Source organism: Podarcis muralis, chromosome 9 (assembly GCF_964188315.1).
Source record: "Podarcis muralis chromosome 9, rPodMur119.hap1.1, whole genome shotgun sequence".
Lineage (NCBI taxonomy): Eukaryota > Metazoa > Chordata > Lepidosauria > Squamata > Lacertidae > Podarcis > Podarcis muralis.
The window spans coordinates 57,841,401-57,857,333 of NC_135663.1; the positions used below are offsets into that span (position 1 = coordinate 57,841,401).

Below are 15,933 nucleotides of genomic sequence, written 5' to 3' on the forward strand. Positions count from 1 at the left end.
TCCCTGTGACAGGGTGAGTTCCCATTGCTCTGTCCCAGCTCCTGCCAACCTAGCAGTTCAAAAGCACACCAGTGCAGGTAGATAAATAGGTACCACTGCAGCGGGAAGGTAAACAACGTTTCCGTGCGCTCTGGTTTCCGTCATGGTGTCCCATTGCACCAGCAGCAGTTTAGTCATGCTGGCCACATGACCTGGAAAACTGTCTGTGGACAAACGCCAGCTCCCTCGGCCTGAAAGTGAAGATGAACACCACACCCCATAGTCAAATTTGACAGGACTGAACCATCCAGAGATTCTTCACCTTTACTTTTCCCCTTATTATCATTATGAGTTAATTCAATCCTTCTCGGCTGCGGAATACTAGCCACGCTTTTGTCCTACAATGATAATTCTGACTATACACGGAGGCGTTTTTTTACCCAGTTGTGACTCCCCTGTTTCCATTTGAAGAAACCATGTGCAAGAAGAGTTCACCACAAGTTGCAGGGAGAGATGTTCTTATTCAACCTCCAAAGCCTGCACCAGACCACTCAGGCCTGCAGCATGAATCCTCACTCTTGTCAATGCACCAGCCCTGCCTGAGGCAACAGAATGGCTTCCTAGAGGCTGCTCAGTGCTTGAGGCTCAGTGCCATTTCCTGCCCCATTAGGATCCCTCCTGACTCTCTGTTGTGGGGCTGGACTTGCTTCACCAGAGTTCCCTCCTGTTTTGTTTCTGTTTCAGGGCAGGCTGTCGAGAGAGCTCTGGAGCTGGGCGATCATCATCATCACCCTGTTCTCCTACAACTCAAAGCCAGTCACCCAACAGGTACAAAAGGTCAATAAGGATTTTCACAAACTAATGAGCTGCTTTACAGAGTTTTCATTCCAGCTAAAACTTCCTAACTGGTGAGCGCAGTTTTGAGGCGTACGAGTGGTGGCATAGATTAAGACGTTCCCAAAAGTATTTTATCACCCTGGAAAATATCTAGAAGCTGCTTCTACAGATAATGGGAGGTTGTTCGAATGTCATGTGGTGTGGAGGCAAAACATAAAGGAAATAGTTGTCTTAGGATGTCAGTTTGCATTTATTAGTGCAAAAAGTATTGATCTGATGTGAAGAGATCTTTCCTATTCTACTTAATTCAGGAGGGTTCTGGAAGCTTCTGGAAGTTTCTCTGTGTGAAAGAAACAAGCAGAAGGTTCATGCTGTTTGGGTTATTCCTTCAGAGAAGCTGAATACAGCTGGCTTAAACTGGTTCTGTTATCTCTTTCTGTCATGGTCATGCTGACTATAAAAGTAAGGCCAGAAGGAGCCTGGGTTTCACTTTCTCTTTCTATCTCTCTTCCTTCTGGTGTGGTGTTCTGTACATAGTATGCTTAGTGTTAAGGTTTAGACTTACTATAAGCTATTGTAAGTTTGAGTTAAGTCTGCTGCAACTGGATTTCTTACAGACAGGGCCAATCCGGAATGTATTGGATTTGTGACCATTATGCTCATTTGCCTTCAGTAGCAGTAAAGCTCTGCTGGATGAAATACAATTGCCTCTGGTCTATTTATTGAGGAATCCTGCAATGAGTTTAAGCTGTTATTCTGCTAACTATACATTGGAATCTGGATCAATACTGAGTAGAATTTCAATGGCACAGGATCCTATCAAACCACCACGAATATGGAGCACATCCACATGGCGCTTGCCTAAGAGGAATAACTCATGCTGTAGCTATGATGGTTGTAGTCCTGTGGGTGTCTCAGCCAGAAACAGTTCCTTCCTGTGCCATCCAGCTGACAGAGAACTGAAATGAACTGCGGTGCAGTATGTTCATTGTCCATTGGGCTACTCTGGTGAAGATGTCTCTCTTTTCCAGGAGATGCGCTACCCTTGCCAATCACAGGCAGTCACTGTCCATAATGTCACCTCAAAATGTAGGAGAGGAGCCCCACCTTTGGGGTGTGAGAGACCCTCAGCCATGGCTGGCTTGGCCATGAATGGTTTGAGCACTCGCTAGGTCCTCAACGCTTTGGCTAGCTGGAGGACAAACCAGCCTTTTCAGGGCAATGGCAGGTTTCCTCCCGTGCCAAACATCAGCTTTGTGAGTGAGAGGATTTTCACGGGGGCCACGGCATGGGAGGAAATGTTTGAATCTGGTTTTGTCGTTTGTCTATTTCTTTTAGGTCTGTCAGCGGAAAGAAACTCTGCTCTAGCTGCGGACAGCCTCTCGGGAAAGGCGCTGCCATGATTATCGAAACACTCGGTCTTTATTTCCATATTCAGTGCTTCAGGGTAGGATTCCTCAGTAACGTCTTCTCCCTAAAGGATGGCCTGCCCGTTGTCTTTTGCATGGCAGTTCCCTTCCGCACAGTTGGGAGGTTTAGTGCAACTTGCCTTGCAGGTGCTTGTACCCTCTGTTTCTTTCTGGTGATGGACACTCCACCATCCCGAGCCGTCTATGTGGCAACCTACTCCAGACAATGCACCACTAGAAATTCTCCTGCGTTGATGTCAGGCTTCAGGGAATCCAATCCCTCCCAGGGTGGCAGCCAAGAAGCAGATAAACAATAAAAGTTCTTACCAAGCAATTTATTCAATAATTCACAGTGAGCAACGAAGGAAGGCAGTCTCCCTAAGATAATGGCGTTGCTCCGAGTAAAGTCCCACCCCCTCCGTTTCTCCTATTCTACATCACCCCTGTGTCGGCTAATCTGAGTTTTCTGCCTCTGAGCTCTCTGTTCTAGTACCCTCAATGCACGCCTGGTCCTGGGAGAGGGGGTGGTCAGGAATGCTTTCCAGGGACAATGAGTCTGTCAGCTGTCTCTCCCCTGGTGCTGCTTCTTCTTCCTGCTGTTCCTCTCCCAATATTTCCCAGCTTCTCCCCTCTACAGCCTCTGAACTGTGCCCTTCTGCAAACCACTGTTCTAAATCTATACTGTCCTCCTGTCCTCAAGAAGGTTCAGAAGAAGGGAAGGCGGTCTCCACCGTTCCTCCTCAGTCCAGCCCCTAACATTTGGAGATAATGTGAAGATGTGGCGAGGAGCTATGGAAAGAATTTTTCTCTTTTTAACCCAAATAAAGATGCACACCCAGATGGCGTATCCACACCACTGACTTAAGCTATCATTTAATTTCTAGGGAATTCTGGGAACAGTAGTCATGTGATAGGGAGTAAGGGAAGGGATATGTCAGAGTGAAAACTCTCACCAAAGTACAGATCCCAGGATTCTTGGTGGATGGGCACCACGACAATTAACCTGGTATAAAAGCAACATAGTTTGGGTATTATTATTATTATTATTATTATTATTATTCCCTGCCCATCTGGCTGGGTTTCCCCAGCCACTCTGGGCGGCCTACAGCATATCGCTAGATATCCCGATGAATGTATTATTTAACTTTAATCATATCCACTCTTTGTCAATAAATAGTGTGGAATCTGCAAGGGACAACTTGGAGATGCAGCAAGCGGAACAGACGTCCGGATTAGAAGTGGTCTTCTCAACTGCAATGATTGTTACATCAGATCCAGAAGTAAGTACCGGGGACTGGTCTCAGCGTGATATTTACTGTGTGTGTGTGGTTTTTTTCAACACCGTATACTATATTAGCCTTGCACCTTTCCTTCAAGGAAATATGGTTCTTTCTCCCTGCCTCCTGCCTGCCCCAGACCCCCATTTTATTCCACAGCGATCCAATGAGGTAGATTCAAGTAGGTAGCCGTGTTGGTCTGACACAGTCGAAATAAATAAAAAAACTGTCCAGTAGCACTTAGAGACCAGCTAAGTTTGTTCGGTGTATAAGCTTTTGTGTGCATGCACACAAAAGCTTATACCCAGAACAAACTTAGTTTAATAATAATAATAATAATAATAATAATAATAATAATAATAATAATTTTTTATTATTATTTATACCCCACCCATCTGGCTGGGTTTCCCCAGCCACTCTGGGCGGCTCCCAACAGAATGTTAAAAACACGATAAAACATCAAACATTAAAAACTTCCGTAAACAGGGCTGCCTTCAGATGTCTTCTAAAAGTCAGATAGTTGTTTATTTCCTTGACATCTGGTGGGAGGGCGTTCCACCGGGCGGGTGCCACTACTGAGAAGGCCCTCTGCCTGGTTCCCTGTAAGTTTGCTTCTCGCAGTGAGGGAACCGCCAGAAGGCCCTTGGAGCTGGACCTCAGTGTCCGGGTAGAACGACGGGGTGGAGACGCTCCTTCAGATGCTTTGAGTAAGGAAAGGAACCACAACAGATGTACCTCTCCTCTTTCCTGGGAAGAAAAAGTGTGTTGTTATAAAGAGAATGAGAAGAAAAAAACTAATTCTAAGAAGCTGCTTTTTGCGCTGGGAAACACTTCCACATCCTGAAAGGTAGAGGGCACTGTTGTATAGTTTCACAGTCAATTTGCACCAGGGAGTCGCACTGTCGTAAATAATGAAATGAACAATGCATAAATTATCATTTAGATGTGTGGCTTTAATTATTTCAATCCCACATTCTCTTTTGACTTCGAATCTAACTGCTATAGCCTGTTCTGCGAAAGGGTGGACAGAAAGTAGACGGCGATTTGACGGAAAACCACGTTCCCGTTTCCAGTTGCTGACTACTGCTGAGATTTTTGCAATGCTCAGGAAACGCTAGTGTGCTCACTTAGTGGGGAGCTGGGGGGAGCCATGGAGAAGTGGGAGAAGGTTGTGCATCGCTCCTGATCTCTCAACCCTGGTTGAGTAACTGCATATAAAGCACATTGCTTCTCCCAAAGAATTCTGGGAACTGTAGTTTATTCATCTCAGAGCCTCAATTCCAGCATCTCCTTTAAATGTACACAGCCATATAAGCTTCGGTGGTGCACTGCACCCTCTCTTCAGCTGTTTAAGATTGGAAATACAGAAGGAAGGAAGGTCTTAGGATGCTTGTACGCAAAAAAATACATTGCAGTTGCCATTAATTTGATTCTGAATTGATTTTAGAATGCTGTGTTACTTTTATTGTTGTTAGCCGCTCTGAGCCCAGCTTCGGGTGGGGAGGGCAGGATATAAATAAAAGTTTATTGTTTATTATTTTTATTATTGTTTTTTTTTTAAATTTATTAATTTTCACAAAATTATAAACAAAACAAAACAAAACAAACAAATAAACATAGATCATAGCTGTCAGGGGTTCAGGGACAGAGGCACAGGTGAGGGAGGAGACAGAGAGCGAGGGGGAAGAATCCCAGGGCAGCGAGGAAGAGGATGACGATGACTTGAGGGATTCCATGAGTCTTTCAAGTGAATCGGAGGATTCCCAGAAGGGGGCGCCTGTGGTCAGGCCAAGGGGAGTCACAGGGGGGACTCGTCAGGAGCAGGGGACCAGCGGGGGAACCCAAAGTGGGAGCTGGGAGTCGGGACCGGCTTCTCCGCCAGAGCGCAGTGAAGGGGGTGGAGATTCCAGAGTGACAGGAGAAGCAGGTCCGAAAGCAGAGAGGGAGGGGAGATCGGAGCAAGACATCCTCCCGGAGGGGGAGGGGAATAGTGCAGGGAGTAGTGTAACTGTCAAGAGGAAGGTTAGCGGTTGCGAACGCGCGCCAAGTTCAAATGTGGAGGCGCGCGGAAGAACAGGGAGCCCGGAGGAGGAGCCAGGTCCCAAAGCATGCAGGAGGGGGGAAGAGCTGTCTGGGGATTCCGCGTCAGGGGAATCCAGGAGGGGCGAAACCCCAGGGGGCAGGAAGACCCTGCGGAAAAGGAAGGAAAGGAAGAGGTGGAGCAGCACAGCCCTCTTAAACTGGTGCAGAGGAGGGACTGACTCAGAGGGGACTTCAGCGGTCTAAGCGTAACAGACGTGGGGCTGCGCGCCTCGGCTGTGGAGCGTACAATGAACTTCAATAAACATTTTTGTATATAAACTGGACTTGGCGTTGGTCTCTTGTGAGCTGGGACCTGAGGCAGCCCTGACAATAGCCTTATTAAAATTACACTTATTAACATTGTTAAGTGACTTCCTCGCTTCCCCTTGGTTGAATTTCCATGCATATCCTTTTAACGGTTTTCCAAATCAAAGTTCTTATGAAATTTAACTTAAACATTAACATCCTTATATCTTTTCATTTTAAAATTAAACATATTAATTTGTCACTTAACTTATATAAAATCCTAAGCCAATTAAGTATCTGCAAGCTATTTCCAGTTAATTTAACTTTACATATTTAACTAAAAATCATTAAATTTTGTCCATTCTTCCTGATACTCCTCCTCCTTCTGGTCGCGGACTCTTCCGGTTAGGTCGGCTAGCTCCGAAAACTCCATCATCTTCATATTATTTTTATTATTTGTTGCTTCCTGCCATGAAGAATGGCATAAGCGCTTTCACTTTTTCTACCCGTTTTTGTCTTAATTATAGCCGCTGGTCAGCCCACGACTTTGTGACATGGATTTCAGTCTTGCGTGCAAATGTGTTCTCCAAGAAGGATTGTCGCTGTTGTTCTGTTCCTGGGGCTTCTTCGGGACAATCACTTGTCAGAGCTTATATCCATGGACTTGATAGCTCTCATCTCATCTTTGCAAGGCAGGCACAAAAGGCTACATCGGCTACTTTCCAATGCAATACATATTCCACCCCCTTTCTTAAGTCACTTACATTACATGTATGATGTTCATCTCTGGACTTTCAGCTCCTTTTCCCTCTCGCGGGAGCGTGCGTGTTCCATATTATCAGTTACGTTTGGTTTCCGAATCTGCTCTTATGAAAGTAACAAGGAAATAAAGATGCAATAAACCTGTCCTGTTTCTAATACGACTAGGAACTGAGAATGTTAAGTTTACACTACTTTTTGTAGATGTTCTATAATATGCCAATGTGTAAATCTAATTAGTTGCATTTGAAGAAGAAGAAAATTTTAACAGCATGACAGAAAGCAGTTTCCCCCCTGTTTTGTTTCTGAAGTGGTAACTTTTATATATGTATACAAAGACACTAGTTTGATCCAAACATCCTGTAATTCTGAAACATTTTACTATATTACTTTCAGTGGAAGTCAGGAAATTGAGTGAGCAAGTGATTGCATGTTCAGTCCTACACCCATGGACCTGGGAATAGGGCCCACTGAACTCAGTGGGGTTTACTTCTGAGTAGACATGCCTAGGATTGGACTGACAGTCATGCCATCTGTTGTGTGCATAAAATGATGTTTCTTGTAATAACAAACTATTTTACCGAATGAAGTGTTTTCTCTAAGCTTAAATAATACATGCATTCGAGGTTGTAGAAATACCCAACAGGTCGACTGGCAGCCCATGAGATGAATCTACTTTCTGAAGCAATTTACCAGCCACTGGTAGCTGTACCCTGTTTTAATCGAAATGTGCCCAGGGTTTGACTTAGATGCAGAGGGAAGTTGGTACCTAAATCATCATCTAGCCCAACCTCAATGCAGCTCTGTGAAGATGTGACGTTATTTCTCTCCCTTGGTGCTGGTGTGCGATGGTCCGTCTATGCCTCAGCACGTGTATACCATAATTGTGAAAGTGAAAGTGTTGCTGCTTTGGGAGGGAGGGATGTAACTTTTGATGGAGTCTGACCCATAAACACCTAGCACCTCCGACCACTTGCTGTATGGAAAATAAAATGGCTCCTGAGGATGCAGGATTTGGGGCACCCTAGAATAACCGTTAAGAAGTCTATCTTGAGATAAATATCATAGAACGACCACTGCAAATGCTTTCTGCAAGGTCGGAGGAGCAACACTGCAAGCCAAGGCTGCTAATTTTCAGTTGTAGGGAAAGACGTTTGTGGGCGGCAGGGATGGAGACACACAGCCTGAAGAAAACAGGACAGACACTCTGGAATTTGGGGCTGTAGAGCCTTTCATTCTGCAGAGAGTGGGCATGCTTGACGCTGGAGTATTCAGTGATGGGTACCACTTCAGGACTACTCATTTATATATTCCTGCTTCCAGTAAAGTTGCTGCAAAGTTGGTTAAACTTCTGTACCCCAATGATTCTGCATATATTGGATTTAAAGGGGGAACCTGGGCCCGTATGAATACATGGTAATAATCATATGATTTTGGCTGAGATCCTAAGCTCCTTAGGTTAAGGAGATGCACTTCCAAATAAATATGCTTAGGATTTGGGTATGTTTACACGCACACAAATTTAGGACAAGGCCATACACTTTTATTCAAGGAGGGATAAAGTGCTGGCATCAGTCCCCATGTGTTGGCTCTTCCTGGAACATTGCCTCTTATGCCTGCAGCCGTATACTCTGAAGGGAAATGGTGCTACAAAGGCTTAAGAGTCAATGGCCTAGGAAGACAGCCTGAACACATAGTGCATCAATGCGCATGTTTCCCAGGCTGTTTGTGTGCTCCCTTAGCAGCGTGGTCTTCATCATTAAACCCAGATTGATTCCCACACCAATCTGGTAACATGCATAATGTGGGAGGGGTACTATGACTGTGGGCGTCTGATGTGGTTACTTTGACACTGGCGCATTCCCAGTGTAGGAATGGGAAGCAGCCACATCGTTCCCCACATGCAGCCTCCTCGGTGTGCACACAATGTTACGTTCTGGAGCAGCATGAGAATCGGCCACAAGGAAGGAGCAGCAGCAACCATGCTTTTCAGATAGCTAAAGAACCAGCCCTCTTGACCAATAATGATGGAAGTTTTGCAAGAAATAAAAGAGAGGGGGTGCTATATTTGAATCTGGATTTAAACCCGGTCAAGTCAGGTGCACCGGGTGTGTTTCTGATTTAACATTTTCCTGACTCCTAAGGAACTGGGATGGTGATCAGAGGCAGCACACTAGATTTAGCTGATGTGCTACGGTTGTAAAATAGTGGTTTGTGAGCAGTATTCTTTGGTATCTTCTGCAGGCTGAGTAAAGGTGCGAGAGATTGGAAAGCCTATGTAGTTATGGTCTTCAAAAAGGAAAAATATATTTATGCTGCCTTAAGAATATGAAAGCAACAAACAAAATTAATTGAGATTCCTTGTTGTATGTGACTGTATTTGCACATCGGTTATCTCTTGGTGGGCTAGCAGAAAGAAATAGTGGACATTTCTTAGGTAAGCAATAAATATTTTCTAAGGGTGACACAGTGTCACTATTTATTTATGTGTCTAGGTGGGTCTTGATGTGCAGTTGTGCAAACATGCAACGATGTCTCCTTTTGTCACTCAAAAGCATTTGTATACGATTGTGTCTATCTTAAAACATACGATTGTCTGATAGGAAGTTACACATTTCATTAAAATTGTGCCTTAGAAAATACAAAGCTGTTGCACATTCACCAGTGACAGATGGATGTAATAATTGTGGTGTTGTTTTTTAAGAAAAAATATAATTCCTAAGGACAGAGATGGGCAACGAAGTTGTTCTGCAAACAACAAACCTTGTGGGACTGTCCATTTGACCCCCACATTGTGAGTAGTCATTGAAGTGATTTGTTTGGGGATACATATAGATAACTTTGCTGTTTGAATGGATTGTGCTGTAGTCATAATACCTCTTCGTATAACACGAAATGCACAGTATAAAAACTGAAGCCACAGATTTGTGTAAATACCTTTCTCCCCCACCAAAAAAACTGAATTGTTCCCCTGCTTGACTGCAGTTTTTACAAACACTTACCTTGGAATAAGCGCTATTGGGGGAAGAAGAAAAATTGCTTCTTAGTAAGCAAGTATAGGATTACAGTGCAAAGCAGTCATTCCCAAACTGTGGACTGTGAGAGTGTTACTTGTGTGCTTTGTGACATGAACTGGACTGCATAGTTAAAAGCTCATGCAATTCCAAAGTACAGGAGAGGCTGCCCGGTGTATCTCTGCATGATGGATTGCTCCACCCTCCCCTCCTTCCGATCAGCCAAGCTGGAGGCAGATCATTCTGCGGTGTGTCTCTGTCTCCATTGCGTCATATTAAATACAGAGTTGCAGCAGAATTGGGCATCCTCCAAGGAGATTTCCCATTGCATCTCTGCTTGAGTTTCTGCTCCTTCCATTCAGCGGCTTATGCAGAAAAGCAAGAAATTGGCTCCTCCTGGATAGCCATTCTTCCTCTCAAACACTACAAAAGGAAACCGCTTTGGGTGCAGCAGTGATGTGCGCCTCCGTTTTTAATTCAGACATGGCTGTGTCAGCTCTCAGAAGTTTGGGAAATTGCATCAAGGGTTGGAATCGGGCGCCGCCTGTTCAGAAAACGGCCTCTGCTTGTAAACAGACAGTCCTTGAGGTTCAGCTGGAAGGCAGGCCTCTGAGCTGAGCACTGCGGTTTGCAAGCCCAAGTGGTCAGTTCCACAAATTGGACTTGTCAGTGGCACAACCTATCGTGTTGTTTCTGTTCCCTTGTGAAACAGCAGGGCCTGCTGAGCCTGAGGGCCACACCCAAGCCTTGGAGGGCCACATGGCCACCTCACACTCTTCTGCAGACTGCACAAACACCCTTTCTCAGCTAACCCATGCAGATTATAGATAGGTAGCCGTGTTGGTCTGCCATAGTCAAAACAAAAAAATTCCTTCCAGTAGCACCTTAAAGACCAACTAAGTTAGTTCTTGGTATGAGCTTTCGTGTGCATGCACACTTGTGTATCTGAAGAAGTGTGCATGCACATGAAAGCTCATACCAAGAACTAACTTAGTTGGTCTTTAAGGTGCTACTGGAAGGAATTTTTTTGTTTTGACCATGCAGATTAGATGAGGATGGGGATTTGTCGCCATCTCTGCATTCAAGTGATCAATCCAATAACCAGGGAGGGATGATTTACATCCCCACAAGGGCACTGAGCTGTAGCCCACCACAGCATTTGATCTACATTAACCCCCTGCCCCCCTTTTTGCTGCTGCCACAAAAATCAGTGGCTTTCTGGTGGAAGAGACCCTTGAACTGGGGCTTAGCCGTCCCTGCTTCAAATAAAGGCAGACGTAAGGACCCAACACCAATGTTCTGAAGTTCATTCAGTTGTGGCATTCTTGCTACTGGCAGCAAGTGTGTTCCCTGCAAATTGGAGCTGGGTTGTGCATTAAGTCTCCAGACTGCAGTCTACTTCCTGATGCAGAGCAGTTGCACACCTGACCGGGAGATTTGTGTTTACGTCGATGCCCTCTTAAAAGGTGTTGAGAGAGCAGTCTGGCATAGGTATTTAGTGCATGTGAAGGACTGCGGATATGGGCCTGAACCCAGCTTACAGTTGGGTATCTTCAAGACTTTGGGGAACCAGTGGTGCTTAAGGGCACAGCTCTGTGCTTGTTGAGTATAAGCCAGTGGGGAGCTCTGATAAGACTCCCATTGAAATGAATAGAACTTGCCCCAAGAGCAGAAGATGGTGTGTTCTTGTGCAGGTCCTGTTGCTTTCAGTGGGTCTTGCACAGCAGCATATCCCAGTGGCTTGTGAAGACATTGATTTGCACTTGTGTGCAAAGGTTGCTTTTTAAAAAATAAAAAAATCATGCAAAATCATGAGGATTGTGTAGCTCTGATCCTGCTATTAATAACCTTCAAGTCCTGCCAGTCTTCAGTAAGAGAATAACTGCAGCCGGAATTTACATGCTAGCAGAATTTTTCAAGTGCAACGTTTTTATACACAAACAGGATTTTATGGCACATCCACTTACGAATGTAGCTGACCGTCTTTCTACTTGTAAACTGGAAGATGGCAGCAGCTAACTTTACATGTATCAAAACCTGAATCACTCACACGTTCCGCTTCCATTAAGATGGATTAGTCACCAGCATAAAGATTTTTTTTAACTGTCAACTCTCCCTCTTTATATTTCATTTCAAATGAGTATGCACACTACAGTCCCCTCATTATTTCCAGCTCTGTTTATAAACGTGTTAATATTTGTTTCACAAATAACTTGGGAATGGGTAAGGGTAGGGAATGGCCGGGGGGGGGGGGGAGTTTATCTACTGCTATGTTGGTTTGAAATGGTAAATAATGTGTTTCAAAAGATAATTTACTGTTGACGCGCCAATATAATAAACATAATGGATTAAAATAAAAACCCCAAAAAGTGTATTTAGCTTCTAATTTCTTTAGAGAGCAGGCATAACCATGTCATAATTATTTTTTTATATATTTCATTTTCAAAACTTCATAGTGGCCCTTATTCTTGTTATGTAGAATTAATTCCGTATTCTCTGTAGTTATCTATAAGTGGTATAAAAGTTGGTGAGCCAGAAGAGGGCTACTTTATATGCAAGATCACCAAAGGATGAAAGTCCTACTTGGGTTAATGTTGAATACCAGTTACACTAATCTCCATTGATGATATTTATTCTAAAATGCCTCTGGAAAGCAAGAGAATTCTTGTCTAAATGCAACAGCTTTTATAGTAAATGTTATGTTTATAAATAAACATTGATTAAAACTGGTGCTGTTTGACTTTTAATTGTTTTGGTATAGCCAAACACAATAAAACTTTGCAGGAAACAAATGTCTTTTGTTTGGTTCCTGGTGCTATGCTTTTTGCTAGAAGCCGTAGAACCGGTATTGAAAATCCTTTTCCGTCTAGAGATGTGTGATGTACAGAGTTAAATTTCCATTGGATGGAAAGTGTACTGTAGATTGTTACCCGAAAACTTCTCATTGATAAATCAATAGTCCAGAGATACAAGTGCTGCCCCTAGTCTCTTGGAACATACCCAAGTTTGAATTAAATCCATATGACTTGATCGTTGGAAATCTGGCATATTGGAGAGGGGCATATGTGTGAGAACATTCAAGAAAGGTATTAGCTTTCCTTTCCAAATTTCATTATGTGAAATTACGCTAGAAAGGGCTTGGGTGACAGCCATACTCAGGTGTTGCCCCAAAATGTCTACCATATATTATGACAGTTTTGCAGGATCAATATATATGGGCTCAGAAGAGAGGGTGGCCTTTTGCTGAGCCACCCAGTCCCAATGGTGATTTGGGGGTTTGGATTTCTCTGCCTGTGAATAAAATGCAGGTGATTGGCTTCAACTATATGTTAAGCAAAGCCTTTGCCCAAGCCTTTATTAACAATTTCACCAGCCCCAAATCCCAAAATGTTCAGCAAGTGTGAGGGCCAGCTACTCACCGGTTAGAAATGAGGTTATTTTAAAGCTGAACTAGAATGGCCTAGATGCATCTCATTGGTGTTGGACAAAGCGTGTTGACAGCATGCATTAAATTAATGACAAAGGCCTCTGCTTTAAGACGACATGTGTTCTAGCTTTTAAATGTAAAGCTTAATTTGAAGCCCCAAAGTGGTTATTCTTTTTTCCCCCTTTTTTTAAATCACTCCCAGAATGCAAGAAAGAACCATTAAAGGTTTTTAGTGGTGTTTGGAGAGCTCTGCTTCCAGAGGAAAATTGGCTCCTTTTCCTTGGATGCTGGACTGAGTTTTAATTGAATTTTGATGAGATGATGGATGTTGTACTTTATTCCAAGTCTATATGCTAAATTAACAAGACTGTCTGCTTAGTTTTCCCTTTTGAAAGCAGACCAGGATGAGTTGCCACTAATTCTCTCGTTCAAAATATGATTAGCTACGTGAACCAAAATCTTAGTCAAAAGTTGAAAGTCATTTTTGAAAGAAAAAAAATTCTCTCAAGCCAAGGTTAATTCTTAGGATAGGGCATAGCTCCTCTTGAAGCACACAATGAAATGGGAATAATCCAGTCCCACTAAATTAAATAGAACTTTCTCTGGGTAAACATGGGTACATTTTCTTTTTGATGAAACAAGCGTGAGATCCTTCAAAGCTATAATCAAAAGTAAATTGTAAAGCAGATACATTTCAAATTTTTAAATGAGAGGTAGCTACTTCCACAGATACCCATTTACACGTAGGAAAGGCTCCAGCTAAGATGAATGTCTCGGATGGCCACAACTTTTATCCAACCATTAGGCTCACTGGTGATCAAACAAAACAAAACATGGTGGTGCCAATTAATGGAAAGAGATTGTAATGTTAACATTTCCTGTACAGCAGCTGATCAGAAAGCATGCAAATTGTTTTGGTATCCCATGTGTTAATAGATGCTCAAGTTATGATTGTCCAAACTTGGGGAAGTGCTCTGGCCCCTGCAATCAGAGACTTGGGACATGACGGTAATAAAGGAAATTAGCCGTTACAGTCCTCTACCGGAGGAAAGAAATCAGATGACTAGAACCTTTCAAAATAACTGTGGACACGGTTTAAAACGGATAGAATTGTTATTATGGACATATTAAGTTGTTGGCATCTGTTGTCTTCAGAGTCAGTGGAGGGCACCTCCAAGGGCGAGGCCAAACCACTGGAGAATCACAGCGCCTGCTGTGGCTGCAGAAACCAGTGACTCTTAACTGCTGCCTCCCATGTTTTTGCTGTGTTAGCAGCACCAAAGTGACCTCTCTGGGGGTCCCAGGCTGCGCAGATGACAATACTTGCCTTTTGGCCTCACTGATGTGTTCCAAAGGAAAGCAGAGCAAGACGTTTGGCACCAGCCTGGCTGCAGCTGTTGCTAGGATGAGGCGTAAAAGGTTTCCTTAGGGTCCCACTCCTGATTTGTGTAGAGCTTCCTCCTTAGCCCTTTCTTCTCCCGAAGATATCCCACAAGGCAGCAAAGGTTTAGGATCAGTTTTCCATCTCCTAGATGGGCTCCCTTCCCAGGTTGACCAGCCCCATCTGCCCCTCGCTTCCCACGACAGCACATGCAGAAACCACCTTCTTGACCATTGGATCCACTGTTGGTCTCGTCCGCTCAATCTGCCAGAGACTTTCCTCACTTGCAGGGGAAGTGAGGGTTTGAGACCCATTGGCAACCCTTACCTGGTTTATGTGGGATGTGATCCACGAGAGGCAGTCAAGTAAAACATTCCTTGAAATGCTAGAGAAGACATGCAAGGGAATGTTTGGTCCAGTCAGTCAAAAATTCCTGTTCCTCCTGGCTGGAGCATCCTTCCTTTTGCATGTGATAGAAAGTGGGTATGACCTAAGCTGTCCAGGTAACAGAAGGACGAGTAACACAGCAACCTCTCTCTCTCTCTTTTTACTTCCTTCTTTGTTTGACCAGCTTTTAGCTAGGACTGCTCTGCTAGCTCTCAGCTAGCAGAAGCACTGGGATTATTCCCCCATATGGGGTAGATCCACATGTACATATTTGTAACTAAGCCTGCCTTCAGGAATCCAACTGTGAACTGATGTAAGTAAACTTCTTTTATTGACTTTGAATAAGATTGTGACGTCTATATTCTTTTAAGGGGATTCAAGGAAACTTACCAGGAATGTACAATTCAATCTGAAGACAGACTGAATTGTATAATAGTGAGAGGCTCACACGAGCCTGCAACCAGCTATCTGCTGTGCATGTAAAAAGGGGAATGTATCTCTGCTAAGTAAAGGAACTTGCTGGCGCAAGTTAGTAAGGATATTAATAAACATTATATCCTCTCCTGCCACCCTGAACATTCCCACAGTTGGAAGCCATTCACCTGTTGCATGCTGACAGCTTCTAGGAGCCACAGGTGAAAGTTGAGTGCAGGATGAGTGCCTTCTGGCAGTTTCCTCACTGCGAGAAGTGAGGTTACAGGGAACCAGGCAGAGGGCCTTCTTGGTAGTGGCGCCTGCTTGTAGAACACCCTTCCATCAGATGTTAAGCAAATAACTATCTGACTTTTAGAAGGCATCTGAAGGCAGCCCTGTTTAGGGAAGTTTTTAATGTTTGAAGTTTTATTCTGTTTTTAATGTTTCCCCAGAGTGGCTGGGGAAACCCAGCCAGATGGGCAGGGTAGAAATAATAAATTGTTGTTATCATTACACAAAAGTAGACAAACTACCCCAGAAGGAGCATGGCATGTTCCCCTACCAGAGGTAGGGGAGGAGAGGGGAGATTGTTCCCTCTGACAAGCAGAAATAGTTGTATTGACAGAATGATCTTAGCACAGCACTGTATTCCACACTAGGTAAGCACTGATTGGGGAGTTCTGCACCAAATCACATGAAATTAGGATGCATCTGAGCATCT

General features: G+C 43.9%; 1 protein-coding gene across 9 annotated transcripts in view; it reads left to right on the forward strand.

The window, feature by feature from the left end:
• The window catches only part of LIMCH1 (LIM and calponin homology domains 1), a 213,496-nt gene extending 206,322 nt beyond the window's left edge, over window positions 1–7,174 (forward strand). For 7 of the 9 annotated variants that reach the window (XM_077934316.1, XM_077934319.1, XM_077934322.1 and 4 more), the window contains 4 exons: window positions 724–816; window positions 2,155–2,263; window positions 3,403–3,505; window positions 6,358–7,174. In XM_077934316.1, coding sequence (XP_077790442.1) covers window positions 724–816; window positions 2,155–2,263; window positions 3,403–3,505; window positions 6,358–6,383 — 331 coding nt within the window. In that variant the 3' untranslated portion in view covers window positions 6,384–7,174. The remainder of the gene's footprint in view (window positions 1–723; window positions 817–2,154; window positions 2,264–3,402; window positions 3,506–6,357) is intronic. The other 2 variants (XM_077934317.1, XM_028745225.2) reach the window with 1 other exon arrangement.
• Window positions 7,175–15,933: the final 8,759 nt, after the last annotated feature.